The 23,220-nt window shown below is 47.7% G+C and overlaps 2 protein-coding genes across 8 annotated transcripts in view; one reads left to right on the top strand and one right to left on the bottom strand.

Annotated features, from left to right (window-relative positions):
* Nucleotides 1-1,075: 1,075 nt before the first annotated feature.
* On the top strand, nucleotides 1,076-5,134 carry GNRH1 (gonadotropin releasing hormone 1). The gene is given in 5 exon segments (XM_051811953.1): nucleotides 1,076-1,104; nucleotides 1,106-1,192; nucleotides 1,733-1,874; nucleotides 2,511-2,606; nucleotides 4,737-5,134. Coding segments are annotated over 5 exon segments (393 nt in total). The 3' UTR covers nucleotides 4,776-5,134.
* A 117-nt stretch (nucleotides 5,135-5,251) lies between these two features.
* The window catches only part of DOCK5 (dedicator of cytokinesis 5), an 82,609-nt gene continuing 64,640 nt past the window's right edge, over nucleotides 5,252-23,220 (bottom strand). For 4 of the 7 annotated variants that reach the window (XM_051811785.1, XM_051811787.1, XM_051811790.1 and 1 more), the window contains 8 exons: nucleotides 22,935-23,111; nucleotides 20,278-20,361; nucleotides 19,181-19,318; nucleotides 18,319-18,503; nucleotides 17,380-17,557; nucleotides 15,240-15,375; nucleotides 13,457-13,554; nucleotides 5,252-11,406 (listed from right to left, as the gene is read on the bottom strand). In XM_051811785.1, coding sequence (XP_051667745.1) covers nucleotides 11,305-11,406; nucleotides 13,457-13,554; nucleotides 15,240-15,375; nucleotides 17,380-17,557; nucleotides 18,319-18,503; nucleotides 19,181-19,318; nucleotides 20,278-20,361; nucleotides 22,935-23,111 — 1,098 coding nt within the window. In that variant the 3' untranslated portion in view covers nucleotides 5,252-11,304. Of the gene's footprint in view, nucleotides 11,407-13,456; nucleotides 13,555-15,239; nucleotides 15,376-17,379; nucleotides 17,558-18,318; nucleotides 18,504-19,180; nucleotides 19,319-20,277; nucleotides 20,362-22,934; nucleotides 23,112-23,220 lie in introns of those variants that run through there. The other 3 variants (XM_051811786.1, XM_051811788.1, XM_051811791.1) reach the window with 2 other exon arrangements.

The raw sequence follows: 23,220 nt of genomic DNA, 5'->3' as shown, positions 1-23,220 counted from the left end.
GTAAAAAATAAAAAATAAAACAAAAAAACCCCAAACAATCCCATTCCTGCAGCCAAAATTACTGACTTGAACTCCTGCATGCAAAGAGCTCTTGACTGCTTCAGAAACCTGCACTAACTCCAAGGAATGGAGAACATGGAATGGTTTGGGTTGGAAGGGGACCTTAAAGGTCTTCTCATTCCACCCCCTGCCATGGGCAGGGACACCTTCCACTAGCCCAGGTTGCTCCAACCTGGCCTTGGACACTTCCAGGGATTCAAGGGCAGCCACAGCTTCTCTGGGAATTCCATCCCAGCCCCTCCCCACCCTCCCAGGGAGGAATTCCTTCCCAATATCCCATCTAACCCTTCCCTCTGGCACTTTGAAGCCATTCCCTGTGTCCTGCCCCTCCACCCTTGTAAGAAGCACTTTGGAGTCCTATTCCCTCCTTTGTGCCAGCAAAGCACATTTACAATCCAACAGACTCCTCCACTGGATCACTTGGACACCAATTTGCATTTTACAGAGCAAAGAACATCAAGGCACCTCAACTGGAACCTGGAGGAGGAGGATTTCCAAGGAGCTCTCCAGCTGCTCTGTCCACTTGTGCCATCCCAGGCTCCTGCTCAGGCACCCAAGGGCTGTTCCCTTCAGATGTGTCTCAGCTTTTGGATCCCCCATCCCTGAAAGTGCCCAAGGCCAGGTTGGAGCAACCTGGGCTGGTGGAAAATGTCCCTGCCCGTGTCAGGGGGGTGGCACTGGGTGAGTTTTAACATCCCTTCCAACCCAAACCACCTGTGATTCTTACAGCCCGAATTCCTCACCCATCCCGAGTCCTCACCAAACACAAACTCACCCAAAATCTTCTCCTTAGGAATCAGAAACCACTGACAGGACAGCTCCTGCATTTCCCAGCAGCCAGCTGGGCCTGAATGTCACATTTACAAGCTCTTAAAAGCCAGGCTGTTACTTTTATGGCTCTCAGAGAAAACAGCTGAATTTAACAGCTACACGGGGGTGCTCCAATTATGGGCTTTACCTGGGCTGCATCACAGTCATTTTAACACCAAAATTGCAGCCTGGGAGGCAGAATGAGATGAAGTCACCTGCTGGGAGGGGGTTGGTGTATAAAAGGGAGGTGGCAGCCACAGTCACAGGACGTTTTCCATCCAGGAAGAGTTGGAGTTCCTCTGCCACCCCTCTCAGGCAGCAGGTAACGTGCTTGAACAACATCCCATCTTCCCTTTTTACTTATTCAGTGCTCACAGAAGCTCACAGGAGAAGAAACTCGGATCAGAAGAGACTGCAAAGAGCAGTTCTGGAGGAGCAGGGACATCAGAGCAGGAACTGAACACATCTGCCCAAACCCTACAGGGACCTGCACGGGACCTGGGAGGTCCAGACATGCCTCAAACTCTGAGAGGCTGCTCCAGAATCCTAGTTCAGATCTCCATCCAAATTCCTCAGATGTCAAAGCCCTTTTATAGGGAGTTAATCCCCACTTTGAGAGGCTCCCAAGGCAGCTGTGGCTCAGGCCCAGGCACGAGGTGCAGCTCAGAACTGCAGAGCACAGGCACAGGGGGGGATTCTTGGGGGGGACTTGATGATCCTTGTGGGTCCCTTCCATCTCATCAGGACATTCCACGAGCCTGTGATCCAGAAATGCAGCGTTTTCATCACTCTCCAAGGTAAAAACGCAGCTGGAATGCCTTGATGATAAAAAAGATGCTTTTTTTTTTTTTTCCTCTCCCAGGATGGAGAAGTCCAGGAAGATCTTTGCCAGTGTCCTGCTGGTGGTGCTGTCCGTGGGGATTTGCTTGGCTCAGCACTGGTCCTTTGGGCTGCAGCCAGGAGGGAAGAGGAGCACTGAGGACCTGGTGGGCTCATTCCAAGAGGTGGGTTTTAGGTTGGGGAACAACCCTGACCTGCAAAACATGCAGCCAGGAAGAGATGGTGCCACAGGCTGCCCTGGAGACCTGTATCCTTCCTGTCTCCTTCCCTTAAAACCTGTCTCCTTGCCCTAGACACCCATTTGTGCACAAACACACACGGGTTTTTAAGCAGTAATTGGAAAATAATTGGTATTTAACAGCCTGGCACAAAGAGCAGCAACCAAAGCCCCTGGGCAGCCACCTGCAAGGCAGAGATGGAGGCTGAAGGTCCAGGTTAAACCTGGTTTCATCCTCTCCCTAATTTCCAGCCCATATTCTGATGGGCTGTTTTACAGGGACATTCACCCACCTCCCTTAAAATTGTGGCAACTGCCCCGTGGTGGATGGTCAGGAATTAAATAACAAAGCACCTGTGGAAGGTTCTGTCCACCAGTGGTTTTCCCATTCTTCCCAACACTTCACGTCCAGCCTCTCCCAGCAGCACTTCCAGCATCCTGGTTTTCAGCTGCTGGAGCCCATGGGAAAAAAGGTGAATTTTAGCTGTGCAGTGGAACAGTTTCATCTTCATCTGTAACTGGGGAAGAGCTGCTTTGGCAGCAAAATCTCCTCTCCTGAAGGCTGTGTCACTTCCCAATCCAGATGGCAAAGGAAATGGAGAAATTAGGGGAGGTGCAGCACTCTGAGTGCCCTGGATCATCCCAGCATTCCAGGCTCAGGGATCTGGAGGAAGCCATGGTGAGTAACGTGCCTTTTACTTTACCACTATGGGAAAATTAGGGGAAAATACAGGAGGAAAGAGGAAAAAAGGTGCTGGAGGAGGAGGGAGAGGGGTGTAAGTTTAGTTCACATGAGGCAATGCTGGCTCTGCCCTTATTAAAGAATCCCAGGAGGGTTTGGGTTGGAAGGGCCTTAAAGATCCTCTTGTTCCTAAACCAGACCATTATCACCTGCATCAGTCCCAAGTCCCTCAGGGGGCAAGGGCACATAATTGTTGTGGCAGTGCCATTACTGCCTCCATTAAAACCAAAATCAAGCCAAGGCCACTCTGCCTCAACCCAAACCCACACAGCTCTCACAGCTGCTTAACTTCAAAGGCTCCCCCTGCCAGCTGCAGGAGCCACCAGATGGAAGCTGCTGCTCCCAAGGTCCCCAGGCTGGGAAATGCATTTTCCATTAGACAGAATCCCAGAACCAGCTGGGCTGGAAGGGACCTCAGAGATCATCCAGTCCAACCCTTGATCCAACCCCACCGTGGTTCCCAGCCCATGGCACTGATGCCACATCCAGTCTCTGCTTAAAAACCTCCAGGGATGGAGAATCCACCCCTTCCCTGGGCAGCCCATTCCAAGGGCTGAGCACCCTCTCTGCAAAGAAATTCTTCCTGATCTCCAACCTAACCCTCCCCTGGCACAGCTGCAGACCCAGCCCTCTTGTCTTGCTGATGGTTGCCTGGGAAAAGAGACCAACCCCCCCTGGCTCCCCCCTCCTGGCAGGGAGTTGCAGAGAGTGAGGAGGTCTCCCCTGAGCCTCCTCTTCTCCAGGCTGAGCCCCCCCAGCTCCCTCAGCCTCTCCTCACAGCACTTGTGCTCCAGTCCCTTCCCTGTTTGTAGCTCTGCATGAGATGCTCTAAGGCTGTGACACCCCGGGCTCCTCGTGCAAGTTCCCTGCCCCAGACCAAGGGCTCTGCAGCAAAACCAAACAGCAAAACCAGGCTCTTTAATTAATCCAGCAACACCCTGGCCAGGCCAGATGGTCCCCACTGCCCGGGAAGTGTCCCTGAGCCAGCCCAAAAGCTGGAACGCTCAATCTGTGCATCAAGTTTGAAGCCAAGACCCAAAGTTTCAAGCACTTGAAACACTCCCCAGCCTTTCCTGGCCTGAAACAGGCTCATCACCTCAGTAACAACAAAGCAGAGTCTTAATTCCATTGGATTTTCATGTGGAAACTACCTAAATAAGTATTACTTTAGGCCATTTAAACCCTATTGTACTGAACATATATTGGAATGGTGGTTCATGTCTGGCTTCCAACAGCACTACCTGCAGAATGAAGAGCCAGCAACAATAATTTAGGATTTTTTAGTATTTTAGTATTAGTATTAGTAATTTAGTATTTTTTTTTTACTGCAAGAGACAAGGTTAAGCAAAAAAAATATACCAGAATCATGAGGAGGATATTTGAAATGAGCCCTTGAGGAAACAACCAAGGAAAACCCTCAGGGTTGCTCAGAAACTTATTTCTTAATGACACTAAAAACAAATTAAGCTTTTCCACACAAACAAGGAAGGAAAACTCTCAGGTTTGCTCAGAAACTTCTTATTTCTTGCTCCTCAATGACCCTGAAAACAAATTAAACCTTTTCCACCTGCAGCTTTTCCAGGGATCATTGTCACTCCAATCCTCCTTTCCAAGCCACTCCACAGGGTGGATATTCCAGGTTGGAAAATATTCCATCATCCCAGTTATTCCTGCTCTTAAAAAAAAAACAAGAATATGGTGTGTTTTAACAGGAATATGATGTTTACAGGAATATGGTGTTTACAGGAATATAATGTGTGTTTACAGGAATATAATGTGTTTATAGGAATATAATGTGTTTATAGAAATATGATGTGAGTTAGGGATATGATGTTTATAGGAATATAATCTGTGTTTATAGGAATATAATGTGTTTATAGGAATATGATGTTTATAGGAATATGATTTTTATAGGAATATAATGTGTGCTTACAGGAATATAATGTGTATTTACAGGAATATGATGTATGTTTTTGCAGGAATATGATGTGTATTTACAGGAATATGATGTGTGTTTTTGCAGGAATATGATGTCTATTTACAGGACTATGATGTGTGTTTTTGCAGGAAAACCTGCTCGAAGGGGAAGGAAGAAGAAAGATTTAAACCCCAGTGGATTAACAGAGCCCAAATAAGGTCTCAGAGCTGTGGCAAAATCGGCTCCTCTTCACGTGGTCTTTGCTTTTTTGGGTCATGATGTGAATAAACTGCCCTGAAGTTGCATTTAAATGGCTGAAAATAATGGTGTGGGTTATTGGATTAAAAGAGGGACATCCCAGTGCAGAGGTGGAAAAGCAGGACAGGCTCTGCTTTGTGGCCTGCAACGAAAATTTGGATGTGGGAAAACTTTGATTTCACATTTAGAGCCCCAAACCCTCCCTGATCTCCCCGGTCTGTGGCTAAAACAGCCCCAAAACTTCATTAAATGCCCCAAAAATAAACTTACTGCTGGGCTGGAACTCTCCTCACGCCTCGGTGTAGGCAGGAAAGACTTTTAAATGCTCTTTTTTTTTTACTGGTTCGGTCATAAAAACTACATTTATTTTAAAAAGGTATTTACAAACTTTACAAGAGTCAATACATTTTAAAAAAAAACCACGGAAATTTATACACCTTGCTTTACAGAGACTCCTTTCCCAAAGCCCCTGCTCTCTTCAGAGAGCTGTTATTTTTTAATTAAAGCTGTATTTTTTGTTTTGCTGATTCAACTGCAGAGGACTTAAAAAAAATGAGGGGAAAAAGAAAAGGAAAAAAAGAAAAAAAAAGGAAAAGAAAAGCCTGCAGAGGTGAGTTTGGAGTTAAAAAACCACATCCAGGACACACAAACCCACGTCCCACGAACTCCAAATTCTCCCAAAATCACAGCAAGGTTTGTCATGATTAAACCTTTATAACCCCACAGTGAGAAATGACATTAATTAATACCATGTACCTGAATTTTGGAGCTGCTGAGGAACTTGCACCTCTGTTTAAAAACACAAACCAGCAGAAAAGTAGAGTCTGGGAGTGCCAAAGTGTCCTAAAGGTGCTTTAATTAATTAATTAATTAATTAGAGCAGAATCTGGTGAATCTCACGTGCCAGTGCAGGGAAAAAAAATCACATTATTGTTTAATTTTTCTTTGCTGCTTTAGTTCTTGCAAAAGCTCACCCTGATACACCAGAGAATTTGGTCTGCACCAGTAAAAACCAGATAGTTTTTAATTAAAAATAAAAAAATAAATCCAAATAAGGCAGCAGAAACGGGTCAGGAATGTTTTCACCATATATATATGTAAAAAAAAATTAGTTAAATTACAGATTTCAATTTATTATTTCCATTTACAATTAGAAAAATAAATAAGGAGAGAGAAGATCTGAGGGGGTGTCACTGCAAGGCCAATCTGGGTGTGTCTGGAGCAAACCCTGGGCTGGGAGAGGGGAGTTTGTGGGTTGTTATTTATTATTCCCCAAAATCTTTGCACATCCAGGGGGGTGTTTCTGCCACTGCACATCCCAGAGCTGCTCTCCCTGGAATTTTGTGTCCTTCCCTAATCCCATAATCCACCAAAACTCCTGTTCCTGCCCATCTTCTTCTGATGTGTAACATTTTTCAAGGAATTTAGCCCAGCACGACCAGTTTTAATTAAAAAGCTCCAGCAAACGAGTGTTGCAGCCCATTTCTCTCCAAGGGGACAAAAATAAAACCCTCAAAAACTTGAAATTTTAACACCAGCTTTGAACAGCAGGGCTAAGAAACTGGATTAGGGTTTTGCCTTCTGGATTTTTAACTTGGAGATTTGGGGTTTCAAACTGCAAATTGGGTAAAAACACTGATTTTTTTTTTTGATTTCTCATATGCAGAGAGCATCATTATGGACCATCCTGCTCCCATTTTTAGCCCTCCAGTTTAAAAAGCATCAGAGACACATCCAAGAGCATCCAAATAACATGAAAAGATGATTCTTGTTTAAAAAACTAAGTAGAGACACCTTAAATTGTGAAAATTAAACCTCACAACTCAGGCAGGTGCTGGAGCAAAGAGCAAACACCTAAAAAAAGAATCAGGGCTCTGGTGGGATTTCTCATAGATGTGGGCACTTAATTCTACTTAATTAAAATCAGTCAGGCCCCGGGCTTAGTCACACACTTAAGTGCACAACTGCCTTTAAAAAGCTGAAAATTAAATGAGTTTTTTTGGAGGGGCTAAAACTGGCACAAAGCTCTGAATGTTTCAGGCACAGAACAGAAATTCCACCTTGTGCCTCTGAGCCAAAAATGCTGATTTTTATCAGCCAAGAACATCCCCCCCAGTCAGTCCCACAGGTAAGAAAACAACCCCAATTTGGGAGATCTGCCTGATCTCTCTTTTCTATTCCTTTCTCCCTCTCCACCTCACATTTCATGCTAAATAATAAATACAATATTGACTTTGGCACATGGCCTTGTTTGCACCTTAATTCAGGCAGAGGCTTCTCCAATAATCAGATTTTAACACGCCTTTAGTGCTGTTTAAGGGTCTTTAAGCCAAATAAAAGGGCTTTTTAAAGCTTAAATTACACCAAGCACTGAATATTCCTGATTTTTGCAGCACTAGGATGGGTTCCAGCCACCCCCTGCTCACTCCCCTGCCTCTTTAGAGACTCACCTGCTTCCAGGTGACTCTGGGCTCAAAAATGATCATCCAGAAGAGACAGAAACTGGGTTTTTTTTGAGCCAAAGAAAGGAAAGGAAGGGGGAGGATAATTAACCACTTACACACCAAGTCCTCAGTTCATAAACCTCACCCATAAAACTGCACAAAAAGCAGCGAGAACCAAACCTCCTCAGGTTAAAGGGCAAAGTGGAAAGGGCAGAAAGGTCAGCTGAAAAATTCCTGCCAAGGTCAGAGCTCCTCCTGGGAGGGTTTTTTTTTTTTGCATGGATCGGTTCCCCCCTCCAGGAAAAATGCCCAAGGTACATCCACGTGCTAAAGTTGTGAAAGAAGAACAAAGAAAGGGTGGAAAACGAGACTTGAGAGTCACTGGGCACCAAAATATCCCAAATCTGGCAGCTGGTTTGTTCACCCCATTCCCTGGGATCCCCACTCTGTTCCTGCTGCCTCTCCAAAGGATTTAAAAGCCAACCTGCCCTGGCAAGGAAATGCAGCCAGGAATGAGGGACCAGGCAGAGTCAGAGAGGGGAAAGACACTGAATTAATTAAATGAATTAACTGGATTAACCAGAGGTGCTGTTGAGATGCTCTGCAGACACCTCAGACCACATCCTGCTGTTCTGCCTGAAGCAAAAGTCTCACAAGGAGACAAAAAGTTCTCGTTGGAGCGAAGTTTGGGAGGATCCTGGAGTTCCTGTGAGCAGGAGGGAAGTGGTTACAAGGGAGGAAGAAGTGGATAAAAACCAAAAGACAAGAAACCCCCCCGTGGTTTTCAAGTCAAGCAGAGTTTGCGTCCCAGAACACCAAGAGGAGCTGACACATCCCCTGGTGCTCCAGGGAGGGGGGGACCTGGCCAGGGTGTCCAGGAAGGTTTCCAAGATTCCCCCTGGGAAGCAGCAAGGCAGAGGCAGCTGGGAGTGTGTGCAGCAAACATGGATGTGATGTGACTGCCCTGCAAGCCCTGAAACATCCCCAACCTGACGGGAATGCAGGGTGACTGGGATGCAGACAATCTGTCTGCCAGAGCCAGCAGCTCCTGGAGTCACACAGGAGGCACGAGAATCCAGAGGAACAAAAGAAAGGACAACTTCAGGCTGAATAAACCCCCCCTGGGGCTTCACTGGGTTTGCTTTTCCCTGAAAAACTTCCATGAGGTTTAACAAACTTCATTTTTTCACTGGGAGCCGTTTCTGTGTGTAATGAAAAACCATTTCTGGCTGTAATGAAACCCCATTTCAGTCAGGTGAGCACAAAAAAGGTGCAGTGGCCTTCAAAAAAAAACCCCCAACCCAAGAGTTAATTGTATTTACTACTGTCAGTAACATCCTCAGCAGGTTTTTAGTGGCTCCCCCCAACTTGTACCAGATAATCAGAAGTCAAATGACAAGTTACAGTTACAGTAAAATTATTCCTGGAAAAGAAAATGTTCCTCAATACTGATGATAAATTAATTCCAAACAGACAAAGTTTCTTATAAGTGCAGAAATTTGGATCCAAATTCCTCAGCTGGTCCCTCTTGGTGAGTTTTAAGAATCTTTCAATTCTCCAAGAAGTCTCAATCTATATTTTACAATTTTGAGTTCCACAGTGAAAGGGAAGAACAAGAAGCAATTTTTTGCCAATCCCTGGAAAACATCAGGGAAAAAATAACAGCCAGGACACGACCAGGGCAGTCCCAGAGGCAGAGTGGAAGGGAAAACCCTCTGCCTGAATGGGGCAAGAGAATAATTCTTACAAATCAAGGAAACCTCCACCTGCACTTGCTTTTCTGCTTTAGAGTGAGATATAAATGATGATATCTAAAGAAATTCTGAATTAGGCAGCTTGGCAGGAAAAGCAAAGTTCTTCATGATGCATTATTCCTGAAACAGGGACTCTGGGGAAGTCCTGCTCCACACAGGATTCCAGTGGCAGCTCAGCCATGGGAATTCTGTGCCTGAGGCCCATCTGGTCCAGAAATAACACTGATATTTGTGTTGGATTTTTGGTCACTATGCAGCTCTGAGCACAGGCTATTCCTGCAGTGCCACAGCCCTTCCTGCAGGGACCACGTGATTTTAAAGAGGTGAAACCCTAAAATCCTGTTGATTTTCCTCTATGCAAACAGAAAGACATCCAGACAGAGCAGGGAATAAATAACTAAAGCAAAAATTAAATACATTACCCCCACAAAAGAGTGGAGTGGTCCAAGCAAGAGGAAAAGAGGTGGTTAACTGTCAAGTCTTTCACACATCCCAGATCTAAATGGTTCCTTAAAGTCCAGTCTATCAAAAACCTGGATCAAGGGAGGCTCTAAACCAAAGTGCAAGTACTGCCACAAATGGGGGCAGGGGGGAAAAAAGAGAATTACTTGTACTTGTGTGGATGTGCCCAAAGGAAAGGTCACAGGAGAGAATCAGAGTCTCGTGGCTGAGGTCAGGAGGGAGAACTGGGTTTGCACATTCCATCCTCTCCAAGTTGCTGGGACCAGTCCAGCCCTGGTATCAGTGCAGGTGGGACCAGTATAATCCTGGTACCAATGCAACTGGGACCAGTATAATCCTGGTACCAAAGCAACTGGGACCAGTATAATCCTGGTACCAAAGCAACTGGGACCAGTATAATCCTGGTACCAATGCAACTGGGACCAGTATAATCCTGGTACCAAAGCAACTGGGACCAGTATAATCGTGGTACCAATGCAACTGGGACCAGTATAATCCTGGTATCAATGCAACTGGGACCAGTATAATCCTGGTACCAATGCAACTGGGACCAGACCAGCCCTGGTAAAAGTGCAGCTTCTCTTCACCTCCCACATTCCCATTTCCACCCCTTTAAAAAGCACAAAGGTGAAGTTTTGTCCCAAGTCCCAGACAGAGGGGACACAACTCAGGGAGGGTCTCAAGTGCTCTGTAGGGTTCAATCCAGTGAAATCCTGGCAAAGGACTGGTGAACTCTCCCTGGAGCAGAGCTGGAGTGAGGCAGGGGCTGCTCTTCATCCCACACACAAACAAAAAAGCAGAGAAAAGGTTTTTCACATCTGCTGCCAACGCTCAGGTCTCTGCCTGCAACCAGGGATCTTCAGGGACTTCTCCCACCCCACACCTTGGGAGCTGCTGCTTCCCAGCAGGAATGGCTGGGATCTGCTCCACATCATGAGGATCAGATCTTGGCTCATCAGGGATCACAAATATGAGAAATAAAAATACTTTTATATATATATATATTATATATATAGGCGTCTCGTGAGGTTGTAAGATATCCAAGTTCCAAAACCTGAACTGGAGCATCAGGGTCTTTTTTTCCTGGATAAGGGAGATGCAAAAGTTCTTAAAAATTAAAATCTTTCAGGGCCATGTGAGAATCTTGTGTGCACAGGGGTTTCTCTTCTCTCTCTGGCCTAAAGGAAGATCCATCAGTTTTGACAGAGGGTGCCCAGTGGCCAAGTGGAAAGAAGGGAAAGCCCCTTTTCAGAGAAAAGAAACCCTTTTTAGGCACATATTAAGCTTAAATATTAAGCTTAAAAATATTAAGCTTACCTGAAAAAGGTGGGATTTTGTAAAGCTACAAAATGCATGAAATTTAAACCCAAGGGGGTCTTTTCTCCCCGAAAACTCGGGGTGAGACTGGACCCAGAGAGCGCTGAATAAATCCTTTCTTTTTGTCTCGTGAGGTTTTGCAGTTCTTTCTAAATTCGAGGGAGAAATTTTTCTCCCAACAAACACAGCTCGAAACTCACGTGAAAAATACTGCTGGACACACCTCCCACTGCTCTGCCTCCCCTGGCTTCAGACCCCCGGTGCAAAATCCCTCCTGGGACTGATGACACCGGGAAGGAGCCGCTGGAATTGCAGCAGGGCTGGAACTCAGGGCAGACAACGCTGAGGCAGAAGAGAATTCCAGTAGGGATCAGTGTCCCAGGGAAAGCAGGGCTTAGGGAACACAGTCAACAACAGTTCCTTTGGGTCTTTCCCAAGGAAAACTCCAAGGAGGGATCACCAGGCTGGGGTGGGATCCTCCCTCACTGCAGCCCCTGCTCCGAGGACACCACGCTGGATTTCCTGGTTTTTGGGGGTGGAGGGGGAGGTTTGGCTTCCCTTCTGCTGGGCAGTGGTGGAGCAACCTGAGAAGGGGAAAACACACAGAAAAATAAACCATTACTGGCAAGTGGAGGCGTTTTCCTTCACCAAATGATGGATCCAAAAGGTCCCGACGCTTCCCTCAGGGTCAGATCTTGGAATTCTGCCTCCCAGCACCACCAGTCCCTGACAGGGGCAAACAAGGACAGAGCCCCAGGAGGTAACAGGAGCAGAGATATTTTTGACTCCCAAAACATGCTTCTGGACATATTTAAATTGATTTAAATTTAAATTGAAACGCTGGACCTGCAGCCCAACTTTGCCAGTTGTTCCCGTGTCCCACCTTTTGTTCCTCAGGACAATGGCAATAAACCCACCTCCTTCCAGTTTCCAAAAGTGCATTATTTTTATCCTGCTGGCTTGATGGAGCTGCACCAAGCAGGGGCCAAAAGGATGTACAGCACTTCCAAATCAGACTGGTAAAACTAACACCACAAAAAAGGGGAGCAAGTGAAGTTCTAATTAAACAAGTAAGTTCTAATTAAACAAGCCACATCCTGCCTGTCTGGCACAGGGGCTCGCAGGATGTTGCTTATTCTTGCAGAAAACTGCATTAGGAGGTTCTTTTGAGCTGTTTCTCTGCCTGTTTTAGGGGCCATCCTGTAAATAAATGAGATGTGAAAGGCCAGGTGAGCAAAGAGCTCGTGTGGCTCCACCACTTCGGAGCCAAAACTGCCAAGATTTCAGGGCTGCTTTAACCAAAGGCAGACAGAGACAACTTTACAACAGCAAAGCAACAAAACCCTTCAGAAAATACTTTACAATCTCTCTTTGCAGCCCCGTGAATCCTTTTCCTTTGGCTGCAAGCCAAGGGCAGCCTTGCAAGCCAGGACATGTTAATAATTAGTTTCCTTACAAGACTCGAGGGAAAGAGGCTCTGTCATTAATCCTCTGGAAGCAGTGGCTCCCCCAGCACATCCCAGGGGCTGGAATATCTCTGCCAGTCCCACCAGGACAGCAGCTCCAGGGGCTGTTTCCAGGGGCACAGCCAATTCCAACCCAAGGAAGGGGGAAGGACAAAACCTCCTCCTCATCCCACACTTGATGGCACTGTCACATCCCAGTGTCACATCACTGAATTAAGTGATCGACTGTTTTCTTGTCTTCCTGGGCTGCCAGAGGTAAAATATTTATAAAGTGTGATCGTTCTTTAAGTCCTTTTGGGTCCCATCCCAGCTCATCTCACTCAGGTACTCCCCAAATCCTCTTTGCCAACGGGACTGGGGGGAGACGTTCATGCCTTTAAATTACAAAAGGTGCTTCTTAACAGGGCTTGGGGAGGCTCCATCCCTCCCAAATTATCCCCAAAGGGATGATTTCTGCTGCTGCCCCTTGGTAACAATTAGTCTGGTACCAGAACCACCTTCATTTCAGGGGCAGGGGAAGTGATTCCCACACAATAACTGGAGTTATCTGCACCTCAGGGACTCCAAACAGCCTCCAGACTCTGTAGTTTAAGAGAAACATCAGTGGTACAGCATAAAAAAAATGGCAATTTGATGTTCCTCGCAGGAAAGCACTTCATGGAATTGAGACAAAGGCTGTGGCTGAGGCAGGGATTTAACACAGGCTCTTTTAAGTCACTAATGACTTCAAAAACTTGATTATTCTGAGCTGAGGACTTAAAAGGAGACATTTATCACCTCAGAAATGGGGGAAATTTCCCCCCTATTCCTTTTTTCAGGCCCAAATTATTGCATTGTTTCACGCTGGTCATGTTTTTGAAATTTTTCCCTCACGGTGCTCGTTTGTTTTCAGTATCTCTTCCCACCCCCACACTCAGTTTTCCTGACCAAGGACAACACAACTCCCACTTGGAAAAAGAAAAAAAAAAAGGAAAAAAGGACTTCACTCCTGAAGCAAAAAAAAAAACACGAACTTTTTCTTCTTTTGTGGTTTCAGGGAGTGAAGCAGTAAAATGATTAGACAAGTCTCAGGCAGCACCACCCTTGAAAGCAGCTCGGAAAATTCCACTGGTGCCTCTTTCTCAAAAGCTGCTGCTCTCCAAAAAAATGTCAGCTCTCATTTCCTCACCTCCACAGAATTCCTGGGGTTGCTGTTCTCATAGGGTTTGCTCTTGGGTGGAGGAGGGGGTGGGGTTGCCAATCCATCAGCCTGCAACGAGGGAAAACCTAAGAGCAACAACAGTAATTAGAAAAGACATGAAAGTAGGTGGAAAAGGAACAGGAAATGGGACTGAACACGTCGAATTTTAAGGGAGGTTCATTTAATATCTTGTGCTTTCCATCTGCCAACAGCTCTCTGCTTTAGCAGCTAAACCTGACTGGATTTGTTGGAGTCACAGTCGTGTCTCCCTCAAGTTCCAAATGCCCCGAAGAGTTTTTCTCTCTCTCCACCAAATGGATGGGAGCTGCTGGGAGCCCTGAGGGAGCAGAGCCCTGCAGCCATTAGCACATCTGCCTGTCCAACCCCACAACTCCCTTTGATTTTAACTCCACTCGATGGAGGAGATAAGGACCTGAACTTCAGAAAGATCCTGGCCTGCCCCTAAGGGCAACTAAACCCCCTGGACAAGTGGGAGAGGGAGGTTTCTCATTCCTCTCACACATCTTTCTTCAGAGTATTCCTGATTTTGTGTTTCTGGTTGTCTCCTCCTCACCCCTCATAAATATTTTTTTTGGTTTAAATCCCCTCACAGCACTTTTATGCTGGTTTGGTTCATCACTGGATTCTGAATTTACATCCACACCCAACCTTCTGTTCCTTTAAAAAAGGAGCAGCAGACTGAGAAATGCAACATCCATGGGCTGCCAGGGGTGACCCTGCACAGGGATTTTTACCTTGAGCCATATTTAAATGTTGCTGCAGCATTAACAGGATTTTTCTCCCCCTTCTTTTTCAGGACCAGATTATTGTGGTATTTTGATCTATGCTTTATGTTTTGGAGACTTTCGCACAAATTGTTCATTTTGCTAATTACCTTCAAGATAAATTCCACCTCTTGTGGGTGTAACTTCACCAGCTCACTTTCCAAGCTGCAGAGCAAGTTCTACCAGACCTTTTTTACCACGTGATGGGAGTTTGTTCATTAATTAACAAAGCCCTCAGGGCCTGCCCAGGATATTTAGGCATCCAGCTGATCAGAACCACGTGGGATTGCTGTGGTTCCATCCTGTGAACCCACAGGAGATGCTCTTCTAGACCTGCCTTGATTTATCACCTACACTGACTGCATGTGATGTTCACCTTGAGGTTTAATATACCTTCCATAAGTCATAGAATTCTGGAATGGTTTGGGTGGAAAGGGACCTTAAAATCCATCCAGTGCCACCCCCTGCCATGGGCAGGGACACCTTCCACTAGCCCAGGGTGCTCCAACCTGGCCTTGGGCACTTCCAGGGATGGGGCAGCCACAGCTTCTCTGGAAAACCTGTGCCAGGGCCTCCCCACCCTCCCAGGGAAGGATTTCTTCCCATTATTCCATCTAACCCTTCTCTCTGGCAGTCTGAAGTTGTTCCCCCTTGTCCTGTCCCTCCATCCCCTGTCCCAAGTCTCTCTCCATCTTTCTTGTACAAGTCAACACAGAAGAAATCAAGAAACAAATTGAAAAAGGTAAAAGCTGTTGTCTGGAATTCCTCTGACATCCTAATTTTAACCAGTGATCTCTAAGTGACAAGGGTGATCTTTGGTAACACAGCCAAATTTTGTGAGCTGACAAAAACGCCCACGACCATTATCAGCTCAGAGTCACCTTCTGTGCTCTAATGCAGAGCAGTTCCTCTTTCCCTCCCTCCCTCCTTCCCTCCCTGCCCAGTGTGGTTACCTCAGCAAACACAGACTCATTTCCAGGACTTACTTTGGGTCCTGGGGGTTTTGGGGGTGATGGGGGGTGGGCTGCGAGTCGACTGCTGGAGCGAAGAGCCCTGAAGCAAAGTCAGTCTGTTGTCTCCCAGCTGGAGACTCTTTGGCCTTTGTGCTTTCCCTGCCGTGCCCTGGTTGGAACAAAGGCAGACAAAACCCTTCAGAAGTCAGCCAGGTAAGAGCAGGCTGGTTTGAGGGGCCTCAGAGGATTAACTGAGATGGGAAGGTGTTAGGATGAAAAGTTGCTGCAGTTCTGTGAATAAACTGGGCAGGGCAGGGGGGGAGAAGTCTTTCCAAGAAGTAAAAAAACTGAAATTCTGGGTGCAGGTCAGGGCTGCTGGTGTTACCCAGCTCCTTGGGGCTGTGAAACAAGCCTATTTTAGGCTTTCCAGAGCAAATCCTTTGCATCTGGGACTCGGGAGATGTTCCAGTTCCTTCCAGTGTCATGTGTGTCCTCTGTGCTCTTCACTCCAACCACGAGGCCACAAGAGTCCAGTTGAGGAATATCAGGGACCTTTTAAATATCAGTTTGTTGTTTTACAGAGCAGGCTGTCACTTAAACACGTAATTAAACTCACTGGGCTCTTCAGAGCTCAATTCTCCATCAGTTGGATTTCTCTTAGCACAGAGGAGACCACACACTGGTGAATATAAAACATTTAAAGCCCAAATCTGCTGGACACACACAGCAAGCCTTTGCTTCCCTCTGGCTTTCCAGCTCCCACACAGCTCAGCCAAGAGCTGCATAAAATCAGCCTGTCCCATTCTTGGGCTCCACTAGAGCAGCAATAAAACCAGCTTTCTCTGAGCTTTGCAGGGCTGTAACCCTGGACTGCTCATTCCCTTCAGGGAGCTGATAACACTTGGAATTTGCCCTCAGAGATGCTGGGGAGAAGGGAGGGTGGGTGCTGTGTTTGCATCTCTCAGCTCCCTGCAGTGCAAAGCCTTGGACAGACATTCCCCACTGCCCCAGCAAACCACACAAATGGGCTTTATCCCAGATATTTTCCCTCTAGTTTTAGTCAACAAAGTGACCAGCAGCTGCCAGCAGTGCCTGTGGGTTAAAGCCATTTAATCCAGCAGCAGAGGCAGAGGGGCCAGGCCTCCTGAACCACCAACATTCCTGACTCCCAATTTTCCTGCCCTGGAAAGCCTGTCAATACCCAGTGACACCAGCCCAGCTCCCCTTCTAATAAACATCCTGCAGCCTCCAAGTGCTGGCAGCACCACTCAGATTTGATGAGAATTCCTGAAAATGCAGGCCCTGTTCCTGCCAGATTCCGTTGGGCACTCGAGAGAGAAAGGGAAACACAGGAATTCATGTTTGCTCATTATTTACACAGCCTGTGCTAAGTCAGATTAGTATCACTGAGCTGAAATGCTCAGGTGCCCAATTCTCTCATCCTCTGACAGTGCAGCACAGCCTTTGCATCAATCAGGATAATATTCCAAGGTTCTACAGCTTTACCTGTGGGCTGAAACTTATCCCTGTGCATCACTGATCACCGGGAATCCCACTGCCAACCCTAATCCCAACAACTCCAAGATATTCCTCATTACAGCCTCCTGGGGGGGGATAGATTCCCTTTTATTCCTCTCCTGCAAATAATCTGCTGAAGGAATAACCCCTCTGCCCCCGTGCAGGAGGGTCTGGAGCAAAGCACAGGCTGGAACCAGGTTTTCCAAGTCCCAAGCTGGCGACTTAACGAGCAGCCCATCCTTTTTCCCTTGCCCAGCCCATCAGGCTGCTCCTCACCAGTGACAGCAGCTGAACATCTGGCCTGGCAGCTGGATTCCTGCCTGGGTGTCTTGGTTTGAGACACTGGGACACTGGGACAGCTCCAACAAAAACAGGGGCAGCCCTGCAGGGTGCTGAGAGCATCACACAGGCCCCTGCTCTGACCACGAGTGGGGCACTCAGCACCTCCAGGAAGCATCAGAGCCTCCTGCTGCCAGTTTGGCCCTCCAGCCAAAGCTGTGACACCGGATTTTCCACAGAAAAAAAGCACATGAGCAAGGCTTTTGGAATTCCAACCCCTCCCACTGGTTAATGCAGCTCCCAAGGAGCAGCAGTGGGAATGCTCCCAACCCTCCTGCTGGGGATTGGGTTCTCACTGTCAGCATTATTGGGTTACCATTTTGGAAGTCAGTTCTGCTTCTGGCTCCTTCTCCACGATAACCTGAGACTTGCTAATGCTCCACTCCTTCCTCTTGAGTTTGCTGATCCTGTTGTCACCATCATCCTTCCCGGGCGGCTCCTCAGCTCTGGAAGATGTTGATATTCTCCTCTCCAAGAGAGGCTCCAGGATAGATCTGTGGCCCAAAAGAGGGAAAAAACACGAGTCCATCAGACCTTTCAAGGGCTGTTGGTTAAAGAGCTGCCATCTCTTAGTTTGCATGAGGTTATTGGGAAAAACTGAATGATGAACGTGATTTTTCAGCGAGATTCGTGCTGGGTTACCCCAGAAATTCTGAGTATTATGTCTTAGGTCTAATGAGATCTGTAAAATCACATTATGTAATGTGTAATAATGACTGTAAACTCTGATCTGCTTGCAGAGGGAGCCAGACCTTCATTTTATGCTGAGCCCTGCATTGCCCTTCAGCAAGTCCCCTAAACCCTTCTGCTTATCACAGCTGTAAATTAAATGTACAGAGAAGTAAAACCAGGGAATGTTTCCATGTGTGGCAGCTCCAATTCCATGGATGCAGCTGCAAACAGGGTGGAAACACGTCCTGTGTGACTTATTCAACTCTTTGCTGACCACACCAAAATAAACCACCCTGCAGTGCCTTACACCTCCTGTTTTCCCAGGAAGCAGAGACAATGTGTGTCTGAAATACACCCCATCCCTCTTCAGGGCCAGGCAAATAATTTGGACAGCAGCTGTGGGTTCAATTCCCAGAATTATCATCCCTATTTGTGCCCCAAACTCCCTGCCTATAAAACGGAGCAATATTACAATTTTTCAATGTGCGTTACTAGGGAATAAACTTTGATTTTAAGAGTAACTAAAATCCTTGCAAAGGCATTTTTGCAGTGCTGTAAATCAGGGGGAAAGGCTGGTACTGACCCATCGGAGCCTGGCCTGGAGGAGGTGCTGTCAGAGGAGGTGGAGGAGGTGGAGACCACGGAGGAGGCCACGGAGGTGACTGAGAGCCTCCTGAGGGTGGAGGACATGATGTAGGGCAGCACCACAGAGCCAGACCTGCTGGGCTTCCTCTCGGTCAGGGAGGGGGGCTGCAGGCAAAAACAGGGCTGAGAAACCACACAGCCAGAGAATCAGAGACTCACAGAGTCATCTGGGTTGGAAGGGACCTCTGAGATCATCCAGTCCAACCCTTGATCCAACCCCGCCGTGGTTCCCAGCCCATGGCACTGATGCCACATCCAGTCTCTGCTTAAAAACCTCCAGGGATGGAGAATCCCCCCCTTCCCTGGGCAGCCCATTCCAATGGCTGAGCACCCTCTCTGCAAAGAAATTCTTCCTGATCTCCAACCTAACCCTCCCCTGGCACAGCTGCAGACCCAGCCCTCTTGTCTTGCTGATGGTTGCCTGGGAAAAGAGACCAACCCCCCCCGGCTCCCCCCTCCTGGCAGGGAGTTGCAGAGAGTGAGGAGGTCTCCCCTGAGCCTCCTCTTCTCCAGGCTGAGCCCCCCCAGCTCCCTCAGCCTCTCCTCACAGCACTTGTGCTCCAGTCCCTTCCCCAGCCTTGTTGCCCTTCTCTGGCCCTGCTCCAGCCCCCCTGGGCCCCCCGGCTCCTGTTCAGCTCCCTGTCCATCCCCACTCCCAGCTCCCTCCCTGCCTGGCTGCTCTCCAGCCCCTCTGTCCCAGCCCGTGGGGTTGCAGGGGGTAAATCCCAGCTCACAAGGGGGGAGAAAAGGGGGATGTGGATACTTTGGAAGCAAAGCACTGCCCAGCCAGGCTGGCTCACCAGGGTGATGACCCCGTACTGCTTCTCCACCTTCCTCCTGAGCTCCCGGAAACAGCCCGTGAGCCGCTCGTGCAGCGGCTTCAGCTGCTCCGTCAGCTTCTCCCCGTGGATCCGGATCCCCTCCGCCAGCAGGGGCATCTGCAGGGAGGGCAAAAACCAAGTCCCAAGAAGATAAATCGGCCCTGCTGCTCCAGGAAGGGGTTTTCATGGGATCACAGAATCAGCTGGGTTGGAAGGGACCTCTGAGATCATCCAGTCCAACCCTTGGTCCAACCCTGCCGTGGTTCCCAGCCCATGGCACTGAGGCCACATCCAGGCTCAAAATGTTCAACGCACTTAAAGGACTTAAATCAACGTGTTTTGGGTTTGAAGAGGCAAAACTAAGCAGTGATGAGGCAAGGAAGCTCAGCTACTGACCTGTGGCACTCAAACCCGACAGTGTGAGCTCCAGGTGCTCAAAAATATGACCATTTTCCCCACTAATATCCCAGAGGAGTTGTGGCTGTCCCATCCCTGGAAGTGTCCAAGGCCAGGTTGGAGCAGTCTGGGCTCATGGAAGGTGTCCCTGCCCATGGCAGGGGGTGGAATGAGATGGGCTTTAAAGTCCACCCCCAACTCAACCCATTCCATGATTCCCTCTTGCCCCCTCAGGTTCCTTATTCTGCTTTGGAAAAATGCCATGTTTAAATGTCAGAGCACCACTTCTCAGCCCCCAGGGCTGTGTGACTGTGAGGTGGCTTTAACCACCCTCTGCTGGGTGGGAATATGTAAAATGTCACAGGATGCCACGGACATCCCAAGAAAACAAGGCAATTTTCACCTCCCTGAGGGTCAAAACACACCAATTCCAATGGTCACCCCAGCAGGTTTGATGATTTCATAAAGAGGTAACAGATATTTGGATCCTCAGGAGGGAAAAGCCCCCACCACCTTGGCAAATATTCCAGAGTAACACAAAGCATAAAGTGGAATATTTTAGGCCACCATTTTAGAATGCAGCAGTTCTCTTAAAATAAAAAGCAACTGGGCACTGTCCAGATTGTCTCTCTGAAAAAAAATGAGGATGAAAAAACCTCTGCCCTTCCCCAGTTCCAGACCTGGATGGCAATTTGTTGCTTCAGCAGCTCGATTTTATCTTGATCTTCGGGATGTTCCTGAAGATACTTCTCGGTGAAAAAGGCCTGGAAGCAAAGAGAGAATGTGAAAAAGGTGATACAAACACCACCCTGCTTTCCCAGGGGAAGATCCCTGGGATTCAGAAGCAATTCAGTGCCATTATTCCTCATATTATGCCAGATTTTGCCACCTCCCTGCCACCGAGCTGAGGGAAAAAGAACCAGGGTTATTTGGGGAGAAATAGGGGAAAAAAAGGGCTTTTTTTGTTTCCATAAATAATAATTTCAGTGAAACATATATTTTAAAAAGTTACTCCATCAGAAAGGTCTCACTCAATTCCAACTCCCTCCTCACAAACCAGTGTTGATTGGAATAACCCAGGTTACATTAATTCTCCCTTCAGTGTGAGGAGCAGACCCAAAATCTTGACTTTTCACCTCAAAAAGCCTCTAGTTTTCAGCAGCCAAGGACACCCCAGACCTGCTCCAAGGGGACCTGCTCCGATTCCCTTCAGCTTTGGGATTTAAGTCCTGAAATCCAACCTTTTCACCTGGGGCTTGTCACAAAGACTCAGCAGAAATGTATAAAGCCTCTGCTGAGGTTTGGGCTCAACAAAGCACCTTTAGTCTCCACTTCTCCTGGGTTTACCTTCAACCACCACAACCTGCTCTTGGTTTAAAGCTGAACAAAACCAAATCCACTTTCCAAAGCCTTAAAATTGTGCCAATTCCCAGGATGTGCTGCAGTGTCCCACTGGAAAGGATCACAATTCCGGGGCAGAAATGTTTCATTTTTCTTTTTTTTTGCCTAGATAAAATCCCTAATCATTTCTTAATTTGGCTTTGAAATGCCTCCCTGAACTATTTCAGCCTCTGAATGTATTTTTTTCCTCCTGTGTGCCATTAACTGGACTGTTGGACAAGTGTTTATAGGGCTGGGGTATGATCCCCAAAAGGCTGATGGCAGGAGGAGGTGAGCCTGGGAAAGGGCTGCTGGGGAGGTCCCAGAGGAATTGTCTTGAAAGTGTTCAATTATTGCAAGAAGAAAGATGTTAAAAACACAGATTTTGGCTTTTTGGCTCCAGTGAAACAATTAAAATTTGAGATTTGAGCCGCCCACAAAAGCCAAATTTTCTGATCTTCAGCTGAAATAGGAAAATATGAACCAGAAATGAGTATTTCCAGATGTGGTCACGGATACTTTGTGTTTCCTGGTTTTTAACTGCTTTCCCACTTTCGTAATTCTACACTTTATGTCAACCTTAATTCATAAAATGGGAGGATTTAGGGCCAAATTCAGCCTGGCAGAGCGTGCAAGTCCTCTGGAACAAGCAGAGTCAGACCCTGGATAAATCAGCCCCTCTCCCATTTAACTTGTGCTCTTCATTCCATGTGAAGGATCAGACGTGTTTTAACACCATCCCTTCAGTTTAGGGAAAGAAGCACTAGATTTTTGGGCTGGCAATGTCACCAGTAGGTGCTGGGAATCAACAACTTCAATTAAACATCCCCAAAAAACCAAAGAACCTACGCTGGGGTCAGCTGGATAAACCCAGGGAGGAAATAGTGCTTTTTTTCCCCTGAAATATTTGCAAGACTCCAAACACAGATAATTTGCTGGCAAGAGAAATCTTAATTTTCCTTCACATTAATTATACAAGGGAGAAAGAGCAGTTTTTAGCCTTTGTCACAGGGTGCACTGTGCTCTGTGCCCCCTGAGACAGGAGCAAGTTGTTGTCACCCCTGGAAAGGAGGCCCAGAAGAGTTGGATCATCCCCCTCCATGGCAATGCACGGCACCAAAACCAAACACTGCAAAGGTTTTCCACCTTGCAGGCAGTGGGAATCTCTGCTCTTTGCTCTTTCCTGCTCCTCTCTGAGCTCTGAACACACGGACACGGGATGTGCCGTGGCTGGGGGACAGCTGGAAGCTCAGCTGAACCTCCCAGGTTTCCAGCCAGGCCTTCAGCACTGCAGAGGTCACGGGGCTGAGCTCCACATCAGAGGGACATGGAATGGTTTGGCTTGGAAAGGATCTTCCAGAGCAATTAATTCTGCCCCTGTCTCTGAGCTGCCTGCTTGTGAAGTGACCAGAATTTCCAGGGGTCAAACCTACTGGAAAAGTCTCCCCTCCTGGAAGCCCAGAGGGGAATTTAACTTGGTCCAGGCTGGTCTGGAGGGGAAGCACCAGGATCTGAGAGCCTTAGAGGGAGGGATGAAACCAGGGGAAAGAAACACGACTTCACCTTTTCTCATGGAATGGTTTGGGTGGGAAGGGACCTTAAAGATCCCCAAAACCCCTGCCATGGGCAGGGACACCTTCCATGAGCCCGGGTTGCTCCAAGGGCACTTCCAGGGATGGGCAGCCACAGCTTCTCTGGGCAACCTCAGGGTCTCCCACCCTCAGAGGGAAGAATTTCCTCCTAATATCTAATCTAAACCTGCCCTTTTACAGCTTCAGGCCATTCCCTGTGTCCTGTCCCTCCATCCCTTGTCCCCAGTCCCTCTCCAGCTCTCCTGGAGCCCCTTTAGGCCCTGGAAGGGGCTCTCAGGTCTTTCCTGGAGCTTTCCCTTCTCCAGGTGAACCCCCCCAGCTCTCCCAGCCTGGCTCCAGGAACCTGGAAGTTCCCTGAGCGAGACCTTTTCATAGTTGGTGTATCCCCCCATCACAGCCGGGTCCACGATCCCGTTGAGGAGCATGGACAGGGGGTGCACAGGGAGGCTCCTGTCCCAGATGTGCTGCTGGACAATGTTGGTGATCTTCTCGTTGGTCAGCTCCATGGTTTCTATGGCATTCTCCAAGGGGCTGATCTCTTCCTGAGGGAGACAAAAAAAACCCCAGAATAAACCAGGTTAGAATAATAACCATCATTCCCTGGGAGGGTGGGGAAGGGGTGGGATGGAATTCCCACAGAAGCTGGATCCT

This window comes from Manacus candei, unplaced genomic scaffold (assembly GCF_025592945.1).
Source record: "Manacus candei isolate 608988 ecotype Guabito, Panama unplaced genomic scaffold, ASM2559294v1 h1tg000084l, whole genome shotgun sequence".
NCBI classification, from domain to species: Eukaryota; Metazoa; Chordata; class Aves; order Passeriformes; family Pipridae; genus Manacus; species Manacus candei.
The sequence above is the reverse complement of the archived record's forward strand: the minus strand, read 5'-3'. Positions and strand labels throughout refer to the sequence as shown.